Consider the following 14,514-nt stretch of genomic DNA (forward strand, 5'->3'; position numbering starts at 1 on the left):
GGCCTCAGCCTGAAAATGTTTTTTTTCGGAAAAATTGTTTTTAGCAGCTGTAAGAAAGCGTTTCCCTATAGGTATGTGCCGGTGGAAACTGCCTGCTCGAATCACCTCACAAGGACCCTTCAGAGCAGCTCTCAGACACGGGCAATTTTGATGGTGAGAACTGGTATTTCGGCTATCGCTTTTGCTTTCCTCTTTAGGAAAGGAAGAAAGAGCATTTAGAGGGGGTTTTTTTCGTAGATTTCATTGGATTGCCATTGTTTCTGTGGGGGAAGTTCACACGCTGACTTCTCTCCTGTAGCCATTTTCTTATTCCTCCCTCTCCAGCTGCAAATCTCCCTATCAGTAAAAGCTATTACTATTATCACAAACTTTTCCCCACATCTCTCCGGGGTTTTGCATGACAGCTGAAGTCTGTCTGTGGAATCACTCTTTCCTCAGTCCGTTCAGGGTATCCCATGCGCTCATAAGCCAGAGCGCACCACGCTCGTTGCTTAAATAATTGCCTGTAGGAACATCTGCCTCCCTGGGTAAGGGCCGGAGAATCCCCAGAGGGGCTCGCGATTCATCACCACGCTGCCAAACAGACCGGCGAGCTTGCTTTTATGTATGTAGCCTCCAAGATCAGGTTCACAAAGCATTGCTCTGTTTTTTCCTTCTCCCCCACCACTTGAGGATCAGGAAGAGCCTTCAGCATCTAGAACTAAGGCGTGTGCAGGAGATGAGTTCCCTCCTCCTTCTTTCCCATCCACCAAGCCAGAACACCCAAAAAGGCATCTTGTATTCCCTCTGACCATTAAGAGTTGCGAGCAGAAATGTGCTGTTACACAAAAACGCACCCTTCTCAGTTTATAACAGCTCTTTTAAAATAATTCCTGCCAATTTACCAAGCCTGACCTCCTGTTTCCCTGGCATCACAAAGGCCGGCTCTATTCAGGCCATCCCTTTCCAGGAGATTCCCCATTCGAGCGCTTGAAATGCTTTTTGTCTCTTTTGCCACATACAGCACTGAAAGGACTGGAATAGAGTTTATGTTTACCCAGACTATTTTTATAAGTACAAGACCTACAGAGCTACTTCTTACTTCATCAGGTTTTTTTAAACAAGGGAAGAAGAAAGATTGAAGCTCCAAGTTTTTATAACAAACAAAAATAATACAAACTTCATTTCCTCCCTTGTTGCCTTACACTCTGCATATGCTGATGCACTTAGAAGCAGGGTGTTTCCGAAACCAATGGTTTTTCAAGTTCATTTAGTTTCAGAGTTTAATTTTTATTGGCATTTATTGTTACTACAGAGTAGTAACTCTCAGAGACGGGAGTTTGGGGATCTGTTGTGCCATGGAGCGCTCCTTTGGGCGAATAACTGTCTCTACAACTTCCTTTCCGTAAGCGTGAAATGAGGATATAATGCATTCATTTTACTTGAGAGTTTAAAGATCATTGCCTGAGAGCACGATATAAATATAGACTATAAACTCAACAAAGAGAAGCCAAAAAAGCATGCTTTTTAGAACAGATTTCACCGCAAGAGACTGTTAGACCATTAAAACAAAAGGCTGCTGATAAAGGTTATGTGCGTGTCCGAACAAATGACCAGTAAAGGGTCTGTTAAGTGTCAGCAGAGGAAAGGATTCCTTATTCCCAGACTTGAGCATGGCACGTGTGCAAAGGTGTGTCCCGGCCACAACAGGGAAAATCTGGGAAGGACAGGGCATTTGAGATCCTCTGGCCCCAGGGTCCCAAGTTTAACTGACTTACCTTTGTGGCACTCAGCTGACAGAAAAGCAAGTGCTCCTCTTTTCCAAAGTCTTTTTACAATAGCTGTGCGGAAGAAAGAAGTCAGAAAAATCAGTCTTAGCTGGAAACTAACTTTGCTTTAGCTGAGGATCAACCATTACCTTCTTCAAAACATTCAACAGACATTACCAGGGTATTTTATTTTTTACAGGCTTTTAAGATAGGCCTTCAAAAGCTTGCTTTACCATTAGCATCTGACTGGTCCTGGCAGAACATTTTAAATGCTGTTGTACTGTAATCACTAGCCAAGGAGCCTTGCCAGGTTTCACTCAATTTTAATTTGGCTTTTCTGTAGGAGCCTCAGAAACCCTCTGGTCTCCGTGACTGTTCAGTTAACTACAGGAAAAACTCCTGCCCCGCGCTCTCAGCTAGTTGCTTCGGTCAGTATTAGAATAGCCAATATTGAGTGTTTTGCCAGTGACAGCAGTTAAGTTGTGCCTATTGAGAGACGGGAGGGTAAGAAATATCCCATCCTTTGAAGAACCTCAGATGTGGCGGTAGAGAGACACGCAGGGAGAAGGAAAACGCCCTACACGTTACCCTAACGCAAGGTGTCCTATCGCCCGCCGCACCTTCAGAGACTTGCGGGTGGCCAAGTCCTCTTTGCGCGTCCTAGAACGTCTCTGAGTAAAGAACCCCCTTCCGCAGCTCCGGCGCAGGTAGCGGCACGCAGGTTTTGTTAAGGCTGTTTGACAGGGCGGCGTGCAGGAGGCACGTCCTGCAGAAAGCCGGCTAGGAACGTACCCACGGCGCAGCGTCGCGGGCGTTTCATAGCGCTAGGAACCAACGCAAGCAGGACATCGCGCTCCGGGGCATCAAGATGCTTTGCTCTTAGTGCAGCTCCGTGAAATTAATGCGTCCAAACATCCTAACAAGTCTGACAGCACAGATTCTGAATTACCCCACCGTTACACCTTTGGCAGCGTGTTTATCTCGGCCGGTACGCAGTTGCTTCATCAATCAGGCAATGGCCGGAGCTTTTGTGGAGCCTGTCCACACAAAGCCAGGGCAATGGGAGGTCCTCTCTAAGGGGATTAGAGGGAATCTCCATTTAATTAGTCTAAGAGGGCTGATCTCAAAGATTATTTCTTACACAGAGCCAAAAGAGCTACCAAGCGATCTTGGGGTCAGTCAATTACCGCACATATCGGGCGATGTGACAGAAACCAGCACCGGTTAAGACTTTCAGCCCAGAAGAAATCCAGCAGCAGAGATATTTGGGACCATACGGACACACAGCTGGTCAGGAGGAAGCACAAGCCATACTCCTCTCGCCGGGTGGCAGAGGGGCAACCTCTGAAATCACAGCGGCTCAATTAGCCCGGCTTATCTGGAAACATCCTCCGTGCCGGCTTCTCAAGGTAGAGCAAGTATTTGGCATACACCAACACCTTGAAGAGAAGGATGGCATCCCACCCTTCCTCTGTTATGGACAGCCCCTGAAGGTTGTTTTTTAAGGAAAACACAAGTTTAGGAGCAATTACACCATCAGTTAAAGTCGCCGGGTGTTTCTAAATGTACTGAGTCCCAGCTGTGGTCTGCAGGGAAGCTTTGCTAAAGAAGGTGAATCTAGCAGCTGCTGCAATGCTAATCCAGCTTTCTCAGTGCTCACAGCACTACTGCTGGAGCGTGCTGCTCATCCCCCAGTGCATGTACGGTGTGGCAGACACTGTTCATTCCAGCACTTCCTTACAGGGAGACTTGTATGGGTAGAGAACAGCGAACTTTCTTTTTTCTTCAATTTTTTCTTAGCATTACTACCACTGAGCCCAGAGTCTGCACCTGCTTCCATCATCATCTATTTTGATATTGCCGTCCAAACCTCAGTGAGCAGTCAGGACCCTTCCCTCCCCCAAGTCTTCCCTTTTCCCTCCTTTTTATTTACATTTATAAGTTTCTGGACGCATAAAGGTGACAAATAATAGCTGAAACTTTTTTTTTGTTGGAGTTACCAAGATGAGGAAACCTCAATTGGGCTTGTATTGTTTTCTATCTTGTTTGCTTGGGTTTTGGTATTTTTTGTTCGTTTGGGTTTTTTTTAAACTTTAGACAAACATGCCAAAATTTGGAACAAATGAAAATTTTTAATGAGGAAGCAGCATTACAAACTTTTTAAAAGTGTGGTCTTCACAATTTCTTGGCAAACTTTGCCATTTATAAACAAGCAAACTAGGTTTATAGTTTTAGTGATACATAGGCTCTGTACACTTCTGAGTCAGAACGTCTCCCAAGAGCAGGGGATAAGCGGCTTCTGCCACGAACTATTGATTCAAGAACACAGAGTAGCTGCTACGTGCAAAGCCAAGCCAAGATTTAAAAAAAAAAAAAAAAAGGATAAAAAGGGGGAAGAATCTCTCTTGTCCTATGCGAAACAAGTTGTTTTCCATGTAGAAAAAAGCTGAACATGAGAAGAGGATGTTCACCCAACGGCAGAGGTGACTTGCCTAGGGTGAAGAGCCATGTACCTTGATGAGCAGTAAATCTTCCCTGTCACTATGCTTCCTCCATACTGATAAACATGAAGTTTTTACCAATGTATGTCTCCGGACAAACCAAAGCGCTCTGAAACCGGGGCTGCCTTCTCCTGATGGGGAGAAGACAATGTTTATTACTCTTCAGATTTCTTGTAACCATGAAAGGTGACCCAGAAAATGAGCATTTTGCTTTAGATCTGAAGCAGAGACAAGAGCCCCCTCCCCACTGTCATCTCATACAACTTGTCTCCAGGTGGATGTTATCTTCCTGGATTAAGGATGTCTGCCTGATAAGTTAACTCTCACTTCAAATGCAGAGATTAGGGATTATCTGAGTAAATATGCACGTCACACAGAATTCCCCTGTTGAAAAGGGGAACCAGTAGATAACACACTGTAAATGCACACCCACACTTCACGGTCTCTGACTGTTTGAATATGCACGTTCCCAGAAATAACCACAAATACCACCTTCATCAAGAAAGGGTGCTTGAGTTCACCTAATAAAGAGGTGCCAACTCTTACGAAGACTTCTGGAAAGCCTTGAATCTTCACAGCTATATCTTTCCCTGAAATATCAGGCAGAGCTAGCAGAGGTTTTGGTTATCTCCCTCCATCTTAAAACACAAAGCAAAATATGAAATCAATACTGCATCTGACTCACTTTAAGGGTTGCCTTCCCCAAAACAAATTTACAATAGAGCCAGACAGGAAAAACGTAAACTTTAGCTAAAAAGCAGTTAAAGAAATACACAGGTCTGGAAAGAATCCTACCCTGTTACAGCAGGCTTCACAAAGAACTTGAGAAGTGCATTGAGAGTCCTCATCCATTTACTTTCTATCAACAGGACACTTACATGTCATCCGTTTTGCTTTCAGAATCCCATCTTCTTTGGATTAATCAATTACTCACGTTGCTGTAATTAAAATCTCACACAGCAAATACTGTAAAGGTTAACTTGTTATTGCCTTACTTAAACAGAGAAAGACTTCGAAGTAAAATTACGGTAACACTTTTGGAAAGCTTTTCTTGTGTCACTGTGTCGGTCATGAGCCATCAGGCAGGTTGTGATGTTCCTGTGTTCAGACCAGTCCTGTACCACTGGTGTTAATGAAGTCCGCCTCTGAATCTGCTCCTAGAGGACTTCACTGTCAGCAAAGCTGATTCCTATTTCTTGAACAACATACATAAAGATCTATAGTTGGAAACCCTCCCTGCTGAACAGCCTCGTCCTACTCTTTCCCACTCTGTTTCTCAGCTCCTACCCAGTGTGTACATATATATATATATATATATGCACAAGGACTGTGCCTTGCACCCAGCAGTTGTTATATATGAGCTACAAAGGGACAAAGGCATATCCAGCGGCAGCTGAAGAGTTTGGATGCAGGCTTCTATCTCTTTTCATACTGGGTAAACCATTTTTTCAGAGGCTTATTTATAACTTGGCCAAGTTTAGACCCATGTCCTGAGATAGTGGGTTTTTAGGGCAAACTCCCAGTGGCTCAAACCAGAAAGGTACCAGATCCTAACAGAATGTTTTCAAGAATTTAGCACACACAGAATGATGCATCTTCCTTTGTTTTAACCTTAGAAACAGCTGAACCATTAAAAAAAAAAAAAAAAAAAGAAAAAAAAAAAAAGAGAGAGCGACAACAACCAACCACCCCCAAATCTGGACAGATAGATCACCCTGAGAAAACTGGAGCTCTACTAGATAGTTTGGAAAGCAAAAAAATTATCACCTTGCCTCATATTGGAAAGTGCCAGGCAACCTTTACTCAGTTCAATTACCTGTTCCATCTGCAAGAACAGAGGGCGGATAGTAAAAATAAGCCTATGTAATAGCCAAAAGAGCTGTAATCAGAGTATATTGAGCTGTTGGATGAAAGCGTGTTTTGTTTTTCTAAACTGTGTTGTACAACTGGAAAGCTAAGGTGCCACATCTCAAGTATTTGGGGATGACGTCTTTTGGTTATTAAACTGTACAAGGATTCTAAAAGAAGAAAAAAATCCAAGTATTGAGAATCCTTCCCGTCAACATCTCAAGAAGGAGCTTTATACTTCTTTCAACTAAAAGAAATGTCTTGTAGAAGGCTACTCTTAAAACCCAGTTCTCCGATCTACCTACTAACTTTAGCTAATAAGTGGTTTTGTGTAGGAATACTCTTAATCTTGGTCTGTGATAAACAATGTATTTCTCTCATTCAACGTAACACTCTCAGTCTACCCACATATTTTTCTTCAATGATCTTTCAGTTCTATATTTTCACCTCTTTACCTAGATGCATCCTCAATCCCCTCCACTCCTGCCAATGAACCACCTCACTTTCCCATTTTTCAGTGAGATTCCTATGTGGCTGTCTGACCTTGCAAACATTCTTAAGAAGAGCAGGCAGGCATGTTATTCAGTTGCCTATGTATGTGGTCGCTGCACCGTGAAAAGTTTGAAATAAATTCTCAGCGCTCCCTAAACTATTTCATATTCTAGTCAAACCAAAATGAGTGTGCTTGAAAGTACACAGAAAAACAGTTCCAGCAGAGTGGGATGAAGATTTGCTGTTAGCAATTCCACTATCGCACGTGCCCAGTTCACAGCAACGCGGCTTTTCCGTCCGCCCGCTTGTAATCCAGGCTGTAAGTGCAACCCACTGTCTGAACGTCGGTGTGGGCTCTGCCTGGTCCGTGCCTCAGAGACCGAGCTAGGGCAACGCCGGCTCCTGCTTCCAACCTGCACTGGTTTTGCTAAGCAAACAGGTACAAAATCTAGTAAAGCTCGCACAGATACAACTCAATACAGTTAGGTATTGAGTACAATAGCCCAACTATTGAGATAGTGCTTTTACGGTCACTTGTCAAGAAGTGCCATTTGAAAATATTAAGAGACCACATGATGAGTGTAATTATAGGAGCTGAGGCAAAAAAATAAAGGAATTTTAAGTGTTACACTAACTCGATACTTTTTACCTCCAATGTGAGAAGGTAAGAAAAACTTGTGTCAACTATCAGACAACAGAAGTCCAAATAAGTAACAACCGGACTCAAAATCCAGATATATTCTAACAGGCATTAACTGACCTCCCTATGAAGAAAGATGAGAAACCTGCAGCTCAAAATATCTGCAAATTCCATGACTGCAATTAGCACAGGAAAACAGAAAAGGTCTTTCTGCGGGGTTTATGGCAGAACAGGAATTATGTATAAGACAACTGACTAGGGCGCTAGTGCATCCAGAGCCAGCAGAAGCTGGAAATTTATCTTCATTAGAAAACAATAATCAAGTTGGTGCCTGCAAAAGGAAGACATGACTACATACCATGTACACTTGTGTGAGCCAGACAGAGCAATAAAAACAGTTGTCAGCAATTTCAGAATAATTCGTCCTGCTCTCAGAAAAAGTATGCTGTTTCGATGGAGAAGAAAGCACAAAGCAGCCGGTAAACAGCAAGGGAGAGAATACTACCGAACGTAACTTGGGATAGAAGATGTAGTCCAGTGACTCCCCGGTCAAGCAACAGAAGTAGTGACCAAAGACTGGTGATCCAGTAAGACTGATACCCATGGAGGACTGATAAGAAGATATTTATTTCCAGTCAAAATATTTTACAAAGCTTTCTCAGAGGGTTAATGACTTTCCTGCAGTAGCTTAAAAAAAAGCGGGGGGAGATGGTCCCAGAGAAAGCATTTAAGAGTACAATATTCAAAGTTTTTCTAGTTGTTCTGTTATTTGGAAAGAGCATGTTGCACATTGGCATTTTTTTGAACTGTTCAGAACAGCCCAATGAATTCCTGTTGTCCCTGTATAGGTATGTTCTCAGGCAAAACAGAAGGATATTACTAAATTAAAGGGACTTTAAGAAAGAACCCATCAGCAAAAGTTCCCCTGGGACTGGTTTAAAGAATGAACGGCAAATCAAAAACATAAAACCAGCAGTATGTGTCAGCCTTCTATATTATCCATAGAACTAGGAGCTTTTAAGATGTGCCAGCCTCAGGCTTCTTGTTCCTTATGGCACACATGACATGAAAACAAGAGACTACCAAGCACCCATCATTACTGAAAACAGGGCATTTTAGTGATACTGGCATGACTAAAATGTAACTGCTGATCAGTGCCAATTAGCTAGAATAATCCTGTTAGCATTAGCTCAACTGTTCATTTATAAATCTCTGCAAGGCTAATTGTATTTGAAGTTCTTTCTAACACTAACTCCTTTTGTATGGTGCTGAAAGCCTGCAAAACACTCATCAATTGAACAGCTGATATAACAAACAACCCTTTTTTTAACCCTTTGCAACCTCAATGTTATAAAACTAGTTCTGCGTATTAACTGTATCATATATTGCCCAAGTTCTTACATCACTGTATTATAGTTTACAATAAGCACTATTCTCTTGCCATAGCAAGAACCATATCTTATCAAACACTGAGTCTTAGTGATTGTTGTTGACGTGTATCCCTTTAAGTAAACAAAAAACCCCTTTGCTATGATTCTTTATCAAGCTTATAACTTAAATCACAACATGCATCCATCCATAAAAATTAAAGCATATTTGCTTTTTACTTATTGCTATTTAATTTGTACCAGAAGAGCATTTTGGCAAGAAATACTTAGCTGAACCGCAAATAGTTGACAGTGGTGTTTGAAATTACTGGGCAGCCCTTGTCAGCTTTGGATGAACTTTTTGATCAAATCAAAATGGACAATACAGGAAATGCAAGGGAGATTTCATTAAATAAATTTATTTGTTAAAATAATTTAACTCCAAATACAACTGCTGAGTTTGCATTGAGTTCTATGTACAATTCTTGTTTTATTTGAAACATCAAGGTTTAAACAACTGACATTGTTACAAAACAAACTGTTGCCCCATTTTAAGTTGCCAGTTGTATTAGAGCTCAACAATTAACTGTGAAATACATTAATTCACCCCTAGGAAACTCCAAATCAACAGCGTTAAGCCTGATTCCAGAACCCACTTCAGTCTTTCTTCAAACCCTGATCAAGAATTAACAGATGCACAACAATGCAGATAAAAGCCTCCTGCAGTTGTCAAACATTTGCTTTTGTTGCGGAGTTTCACAATTAAAGCCTAACCAGTGCTTTGACGGCACACTGGTAAAAAAAAAATAAAAATAAAAAACAAACATGCACAAAACCCCCCAACCAAATGGCTGACATCTTTAGGCAACATTCTATACAGGAAAGCAAATACCAGTAGTTTTCCCACAGAAAAGTAATGGCAACTGTAGCACTGGGGTTAGGGAGAGGCTAGAACCAGAACAGAAAGTGTCACCAAAATTTTTTTGATGCTCTGAAGGGGCAGGCGGGGGGACAGACACGACAGAAAGAAACCAAACCAAACCAAAACCCAATGCAATTATGTTTAATACTCTTGATCTGATTCTGGTTTGTTTGCTGTGACTGGTTTTTGTATGTATTTTTAAGGGAAAGAGGAAACAGTTGCTCTCACTATCATAGCTTAAAAGAATAAAAGTTGCAACGTTTCAAAACAAAACAAAACAAAACTGGAGAAATGCTGTCTTTGTAGAAAAATACAAAGCTCTACAAGAACAGCCAAAGGAAAAGTGGGTCTTTGGAACAAATCATAATATTTTAAGGCATGTTATAAGAAACTTTCAAATACTATAATTGGTAATCCTGTCAGGGTACAAACGAAACAGTGACCCAAGACCAATGACTCCCGCAGGGCAGCCACGCAGCTGCCGCGTGGCTCACCAACCGCCCTTTCTGCTACCCCTGTAATTTGAAAAATCTGTCGAGTGCAACTGTCATTGATTCAAGCTCCACTATCTTCACATTAGTGGAAATACAAATAGTGCATAACTACTTCCTCAGAACTATACAATGAAAAACAACACTTACGCTTTTCCCCCCGCCACATTGTGTGGTAGCTTACATACAGCCTATTATTTTGAAAATGTAAGAGTGTAATGAAGAAACAAGACCGGGAGATATTTTCATTAATATTTTCTGTTAAAGATTTACTGTGCAATTTTTCCTATATTAAAAGCCCATCTGTTTTATATTATGAACTTCTTGTTAGGCTGTTCATATTGTACTTCATGCCATTTTCTTGGTTGATGAACAATCTGTGAGGTAAGATTTTAACATCTCTGTGAATAACATTGCATAACATGCACTTCCAACTCGGTTTCAAATTGGGGTTTTTTGGGTTTTGGTTTTTTTTTTTTTTTAGCGCTTTGCAGTGGATCTCGCACTGACAAGCTGTTTTACAGACAGGTTGTACTGCTCAATAAACCCTTTCCCAATCTAGATATTTTAAACGTTGAAATATCATTAATCCAACATCTCACATCTTGCTTAAGCATGGCGGCTGACCCGTTGGGCGGGCGGGGGGCAAGAGAACATTCATACCATCTAGTTTAGGCATGTAAGTTGCGTGACTCGGAGGACCAAAGTTAAAAGCCTAAGTTTGCTATATGGTCAATGGAAAGAGGTAGGTGCCTCTAGGAGGGCGATTCAGAGCACCCAGAATGGGCATTCAGATGCCAGACATAAACGGTGTGCCTATCTCCCTAAGAGAACAAAGTACAGTAACGAAAGCTCTGCAAGGTAGATGGGAAACGGGCTACATTTACGTTCTAGTAAGGCTTAATGTTTCGCGACATCTAATGCCCTGTGATACATCGGTTGTGGAAAGGTCTTGAAAGATTAAGGGCAGAGATGGCCAGTTCTCTTCCATTAATACGATTTCCTTTCGTTATCATCCACTGAACTATAATTCAAAATGTTAAGGATATTTATGTATGAAAATCTGCAAAGCGTTTTGTACTCAAGTTTCCTTTGTAGCAGATGAGAGCGTTTTTAGGAAGTTCTGCAGATGGAGGCAAAACTCTCGAACCTAACTCCAATTACAGCATTTCTAAGGGCCATATACACACACACATACACGCTCAACACACACACGCACACACCCCAGCACCCCTGTTTTCACTCATTTAAACACAAGGAACTACACTGTTACTGCACAAGATTGAAAAACTAATAAACGCATGGTGTTATTTAGACCACAGGCTCAGTGACTCTGTATTTTTATGGCCAATTTTACCTATAAAAATCCAGCTCAAGACAATCTCTCCAGCATTTAAAATCTAAACATTGTGATTGAAATCTTTTCTATACTTTGATTGTAAGACTTCGGAATAGGTATTTCTGTGCCATTAGTCATGCAAATGATAAATACTTCACTGCTATGAAACTAGCAAGTCAGAGCTCGAGCATCCTTTCAAAATAAAATATTTGCTCCCACCATTTAACACTCCAATAATTGGGGCAACCTTTGAATAGTGTGTCAGGCAATTAAAGAGCCATTTCCACACTCACCTAAGGAATTACAACCGTAACTATTTCACCTCTGAACCAAATGATTTCACATGGTTATTCAATTTAAGTTTTCAACATTAAAGCTATCAAATAGCAAACTTGATTTTCAAAGGTTAGTCAGGGATCACACCAGAGAACGTAGCCCTTAAAGGCAAGAAAAACCGTTGTCTTTAACAAACTTAAAAATGCAGGATGTTCATACTGTCCCACGAGGTTTCTGCAGAAGGGAACATATGGATGCAACATGGCTTAATTTTCCTTACAAGATGGTACTAGTTAATCTATTAAAGTGTTCCTTGTTAGTAAGGCTCAGCAATTTTTTTTCATCACAGTTGCTTCCTCCTGGTTCAGTAAAGTGATAAATAAAGATGCTTCCTGCTTTGTAAACAGAGGGTTTGTTTGGCTTTTTGCAGACCAAAACCTGAAGCGATCCTCCATTTTTGAGCAGCAAAATGAAAGATTTAAAACATTCCAATGCCAGACTGTTTCTTCACCCGTCATTTGTTTTCAGATCTTGCCTCTCATTTCACACACTGATTCAATGTTTTCTATTTCAAGATGTGGGATAAAGTGTAGAAATAATAGCATCGATTTTGAAAAAAATCCAAACTATATATATAGGTCTCTGGTAGCCTCTTCTTCTAACACTGTCAGAAGTTCTGGTGAAATCAACATATTTGACTGAACAAACTTGGCCACAAGTGATAGCGCACGTCCCGAAGCACGGTAATTAGACACTGAAAGACTTGGCTCTCCTTTCGCGCTTATGCTAGCTGTGAATGGTCTTCAGACGTATTCTCTCCGCTGCTTTTGTTTCCCACTTCCAAAAGTTTTCCAGCTTCTTCGGAAATAGTTGCTGTTGTTGCTGTCTGACATGACAACACACGCACGCTCAACTGGAACAACCCTGTAGATCAACTGGCTATGCCATAAAATTGCAGGTGCTCAAAGGGAAAAACGGGTGAGATGTGGTCATTTAACCCAATTATATTCAGAGTCAGTGATTGACTTTCAATGCTCAGCTCTGAGTTAATGTTGCTACTTCACTACAGATGTATTTCAAGTGACCCACAAACCAGGAAGTGAAGTAGACAGTTTTACCACCTTACAAAATTTCTGCAAATTAAGTCCAGGTTAGGTCATTTTTAATGCTATTGTATATTACATGCAGAACAGCATGGATCATCTTTGTCTGGCTGTGCTGCATAGTTCATTTGTCTAACAATTTCCGCAAAGAGCTCATCCACCATTGTTTTACTTTTAGCAGAGGTCTCCATAAAGGGGCAGCCCCATTCTTCAGCTAAGGCTCTGCCTTCACTTGATGATACTTCTCTCTCACTTTCCAGGTCCACCTTATTACCAACCAGAATTACTGGCACCTTCTCATACCTACAGTTTAAAACAAAACAAAACAAAAACAACACCAATAATTATATTTCAAAACCGGCAAAATTCTAACTGTAAACATCTATTTGCAAACAGTACAGACCCAACAGGAAAGAGACATTTGGATGATCTTAAAATTTTACATTGAAAAAATGCTTTGCATATTTCACATTCTAGCCATTTGTTGCTCATCTCTTTCCCCCCAGAGCTTTCTTGGAGTTTTAGGGAACGCTTCTTCCTCTGAATTTTCTTTCCCACCAGGAAATCTGTCAGGAACACTTCCACACTACAAAAACTAGTAATATAATAATATTTTCTGTGCTGGCAATGTCAGGTAGGGTGTAAGAACAGGATGGATGTCCAACTCTCCCTTCAACATTATGTCCTCCTTCTCCCTGAACAGGTATCATGTTGTATTTCCTGCTTGCGATAAGGATGCATCACTCTCCCTTTCAAGGGCACATTTATCTTTGGTTAATATATACGGAACTCTCAGATTAGCAATAAAAGGGAGAAAACCAAAGGGCCAGTAAATTCATTTGACATTTCAGGAAATGTAGCCCACCTCAAGTACTGTATACACACAAAAATACTGCTATATAAAAACATGTATTAGCTAATACAGAATATATAACTCTGCCTCGCAGCATTCACATCATTACGGCAGTTAAACAAGCTGAAAAGAAAGAAAAAAAAATTAACTTCCAGGTAATACTATCACAGTTCTGCTTCAACACCAACTTGGACAGCACAATAGATCATATAAGCTATGAAGGAATTTATTACTTTGCACCTCCTTGTGAAGGGATTCGTGCCACTTTTTTTTTTTTTTTTTTTTTTTTTTAATTAAAATGCCTTACTTTTTTTTTTTCCATCCTCACATGCATAATCCCTCTTCAGACATGGAACTAAAGTGTTCAGTCAGGTTTTAAATTTACATATTTGCCATAGCAGATTAAAAAAACACTGGGCCCATTTCCAAAATACTCTTACACAGGTTTTCTCATGAAAGCAACAAGGAGTGAGAGAAAATCTGATTATGGCTTTTAGCACTTAAACTAAACGAAGATCTGAGAGAAACAAGATGGTTCCCTCTTAATTTAAACCTGATTTTCTACTCCATATTAGCTTAGTAGTACTGCTTTGAGGCAAATCACTTGACCAAGTCTGAGCTGTGGGCAGACGACGGTCACGGCTGACACCTGCAGCAGTTGAAGACGTCACTGTCCTTAAGCCACCTACTACTCCCCCTTCATCCCTCCCTGGCAGGGCAGCAGAGCGGAGTCAGAGACGATAAAAGGGCAGTAACTTCTCCAGCCACGTCAGCAACTCTTACACCACCACAGCAGTATCAAAAATTGGTCCCGCTACGCCGTAAGATGCAGCTGAAATTCTAAACTTTGTTATGTCTCTTTGCTAACTATGGAGATGTCATTTAATCCACAGTCTGGGGCCGTGGTCAATAATTGTAGAGAATTCCCCTCACT

The 14,514-nt window shown here is 41.0% G+C and overlaps 1 protein-coding gene across 1 annotated transcript in view; it reads right to left on the minus strand.

Moving 5' to 3' along the window:
- Positions 1-8,999: 8,999 nt before the first annotated feature.
- Positions 9,000-14,514, minus strand: part of RAP2A (RAP2A, member of RAS oncogene family) — a 32,190-nt gene continuing 26,675 nt past the window's right edge. Inside the window, exon 2 of the mRNA XM_030036593.2 lies at positions 9,000-13,030. Coding sequence (XP_029892453.1) covers positions 12,793-13,030 — 238 coding nt within the window. The 3' untranslated portion in view covers positions 9,000-12,792. The remainder of the gene's footprint in view (positions 13,031-14,514) is intronic.

The sequence above is a fragment of the Aquila chrysaetos genome, chromosome 14, assembly GCF_900496995.4.
Source record: "Aquila chrysaetos chrysaetos chromosome 14, bAquChr1.4, whole genome shotgun sequence".
Classification (NCBI taxonomy): Eukaryota; Metazoa; Chordata; class Aves; order Accipitriformes; family Accipitridae; genus Aquila; species Aquila chrysaetos.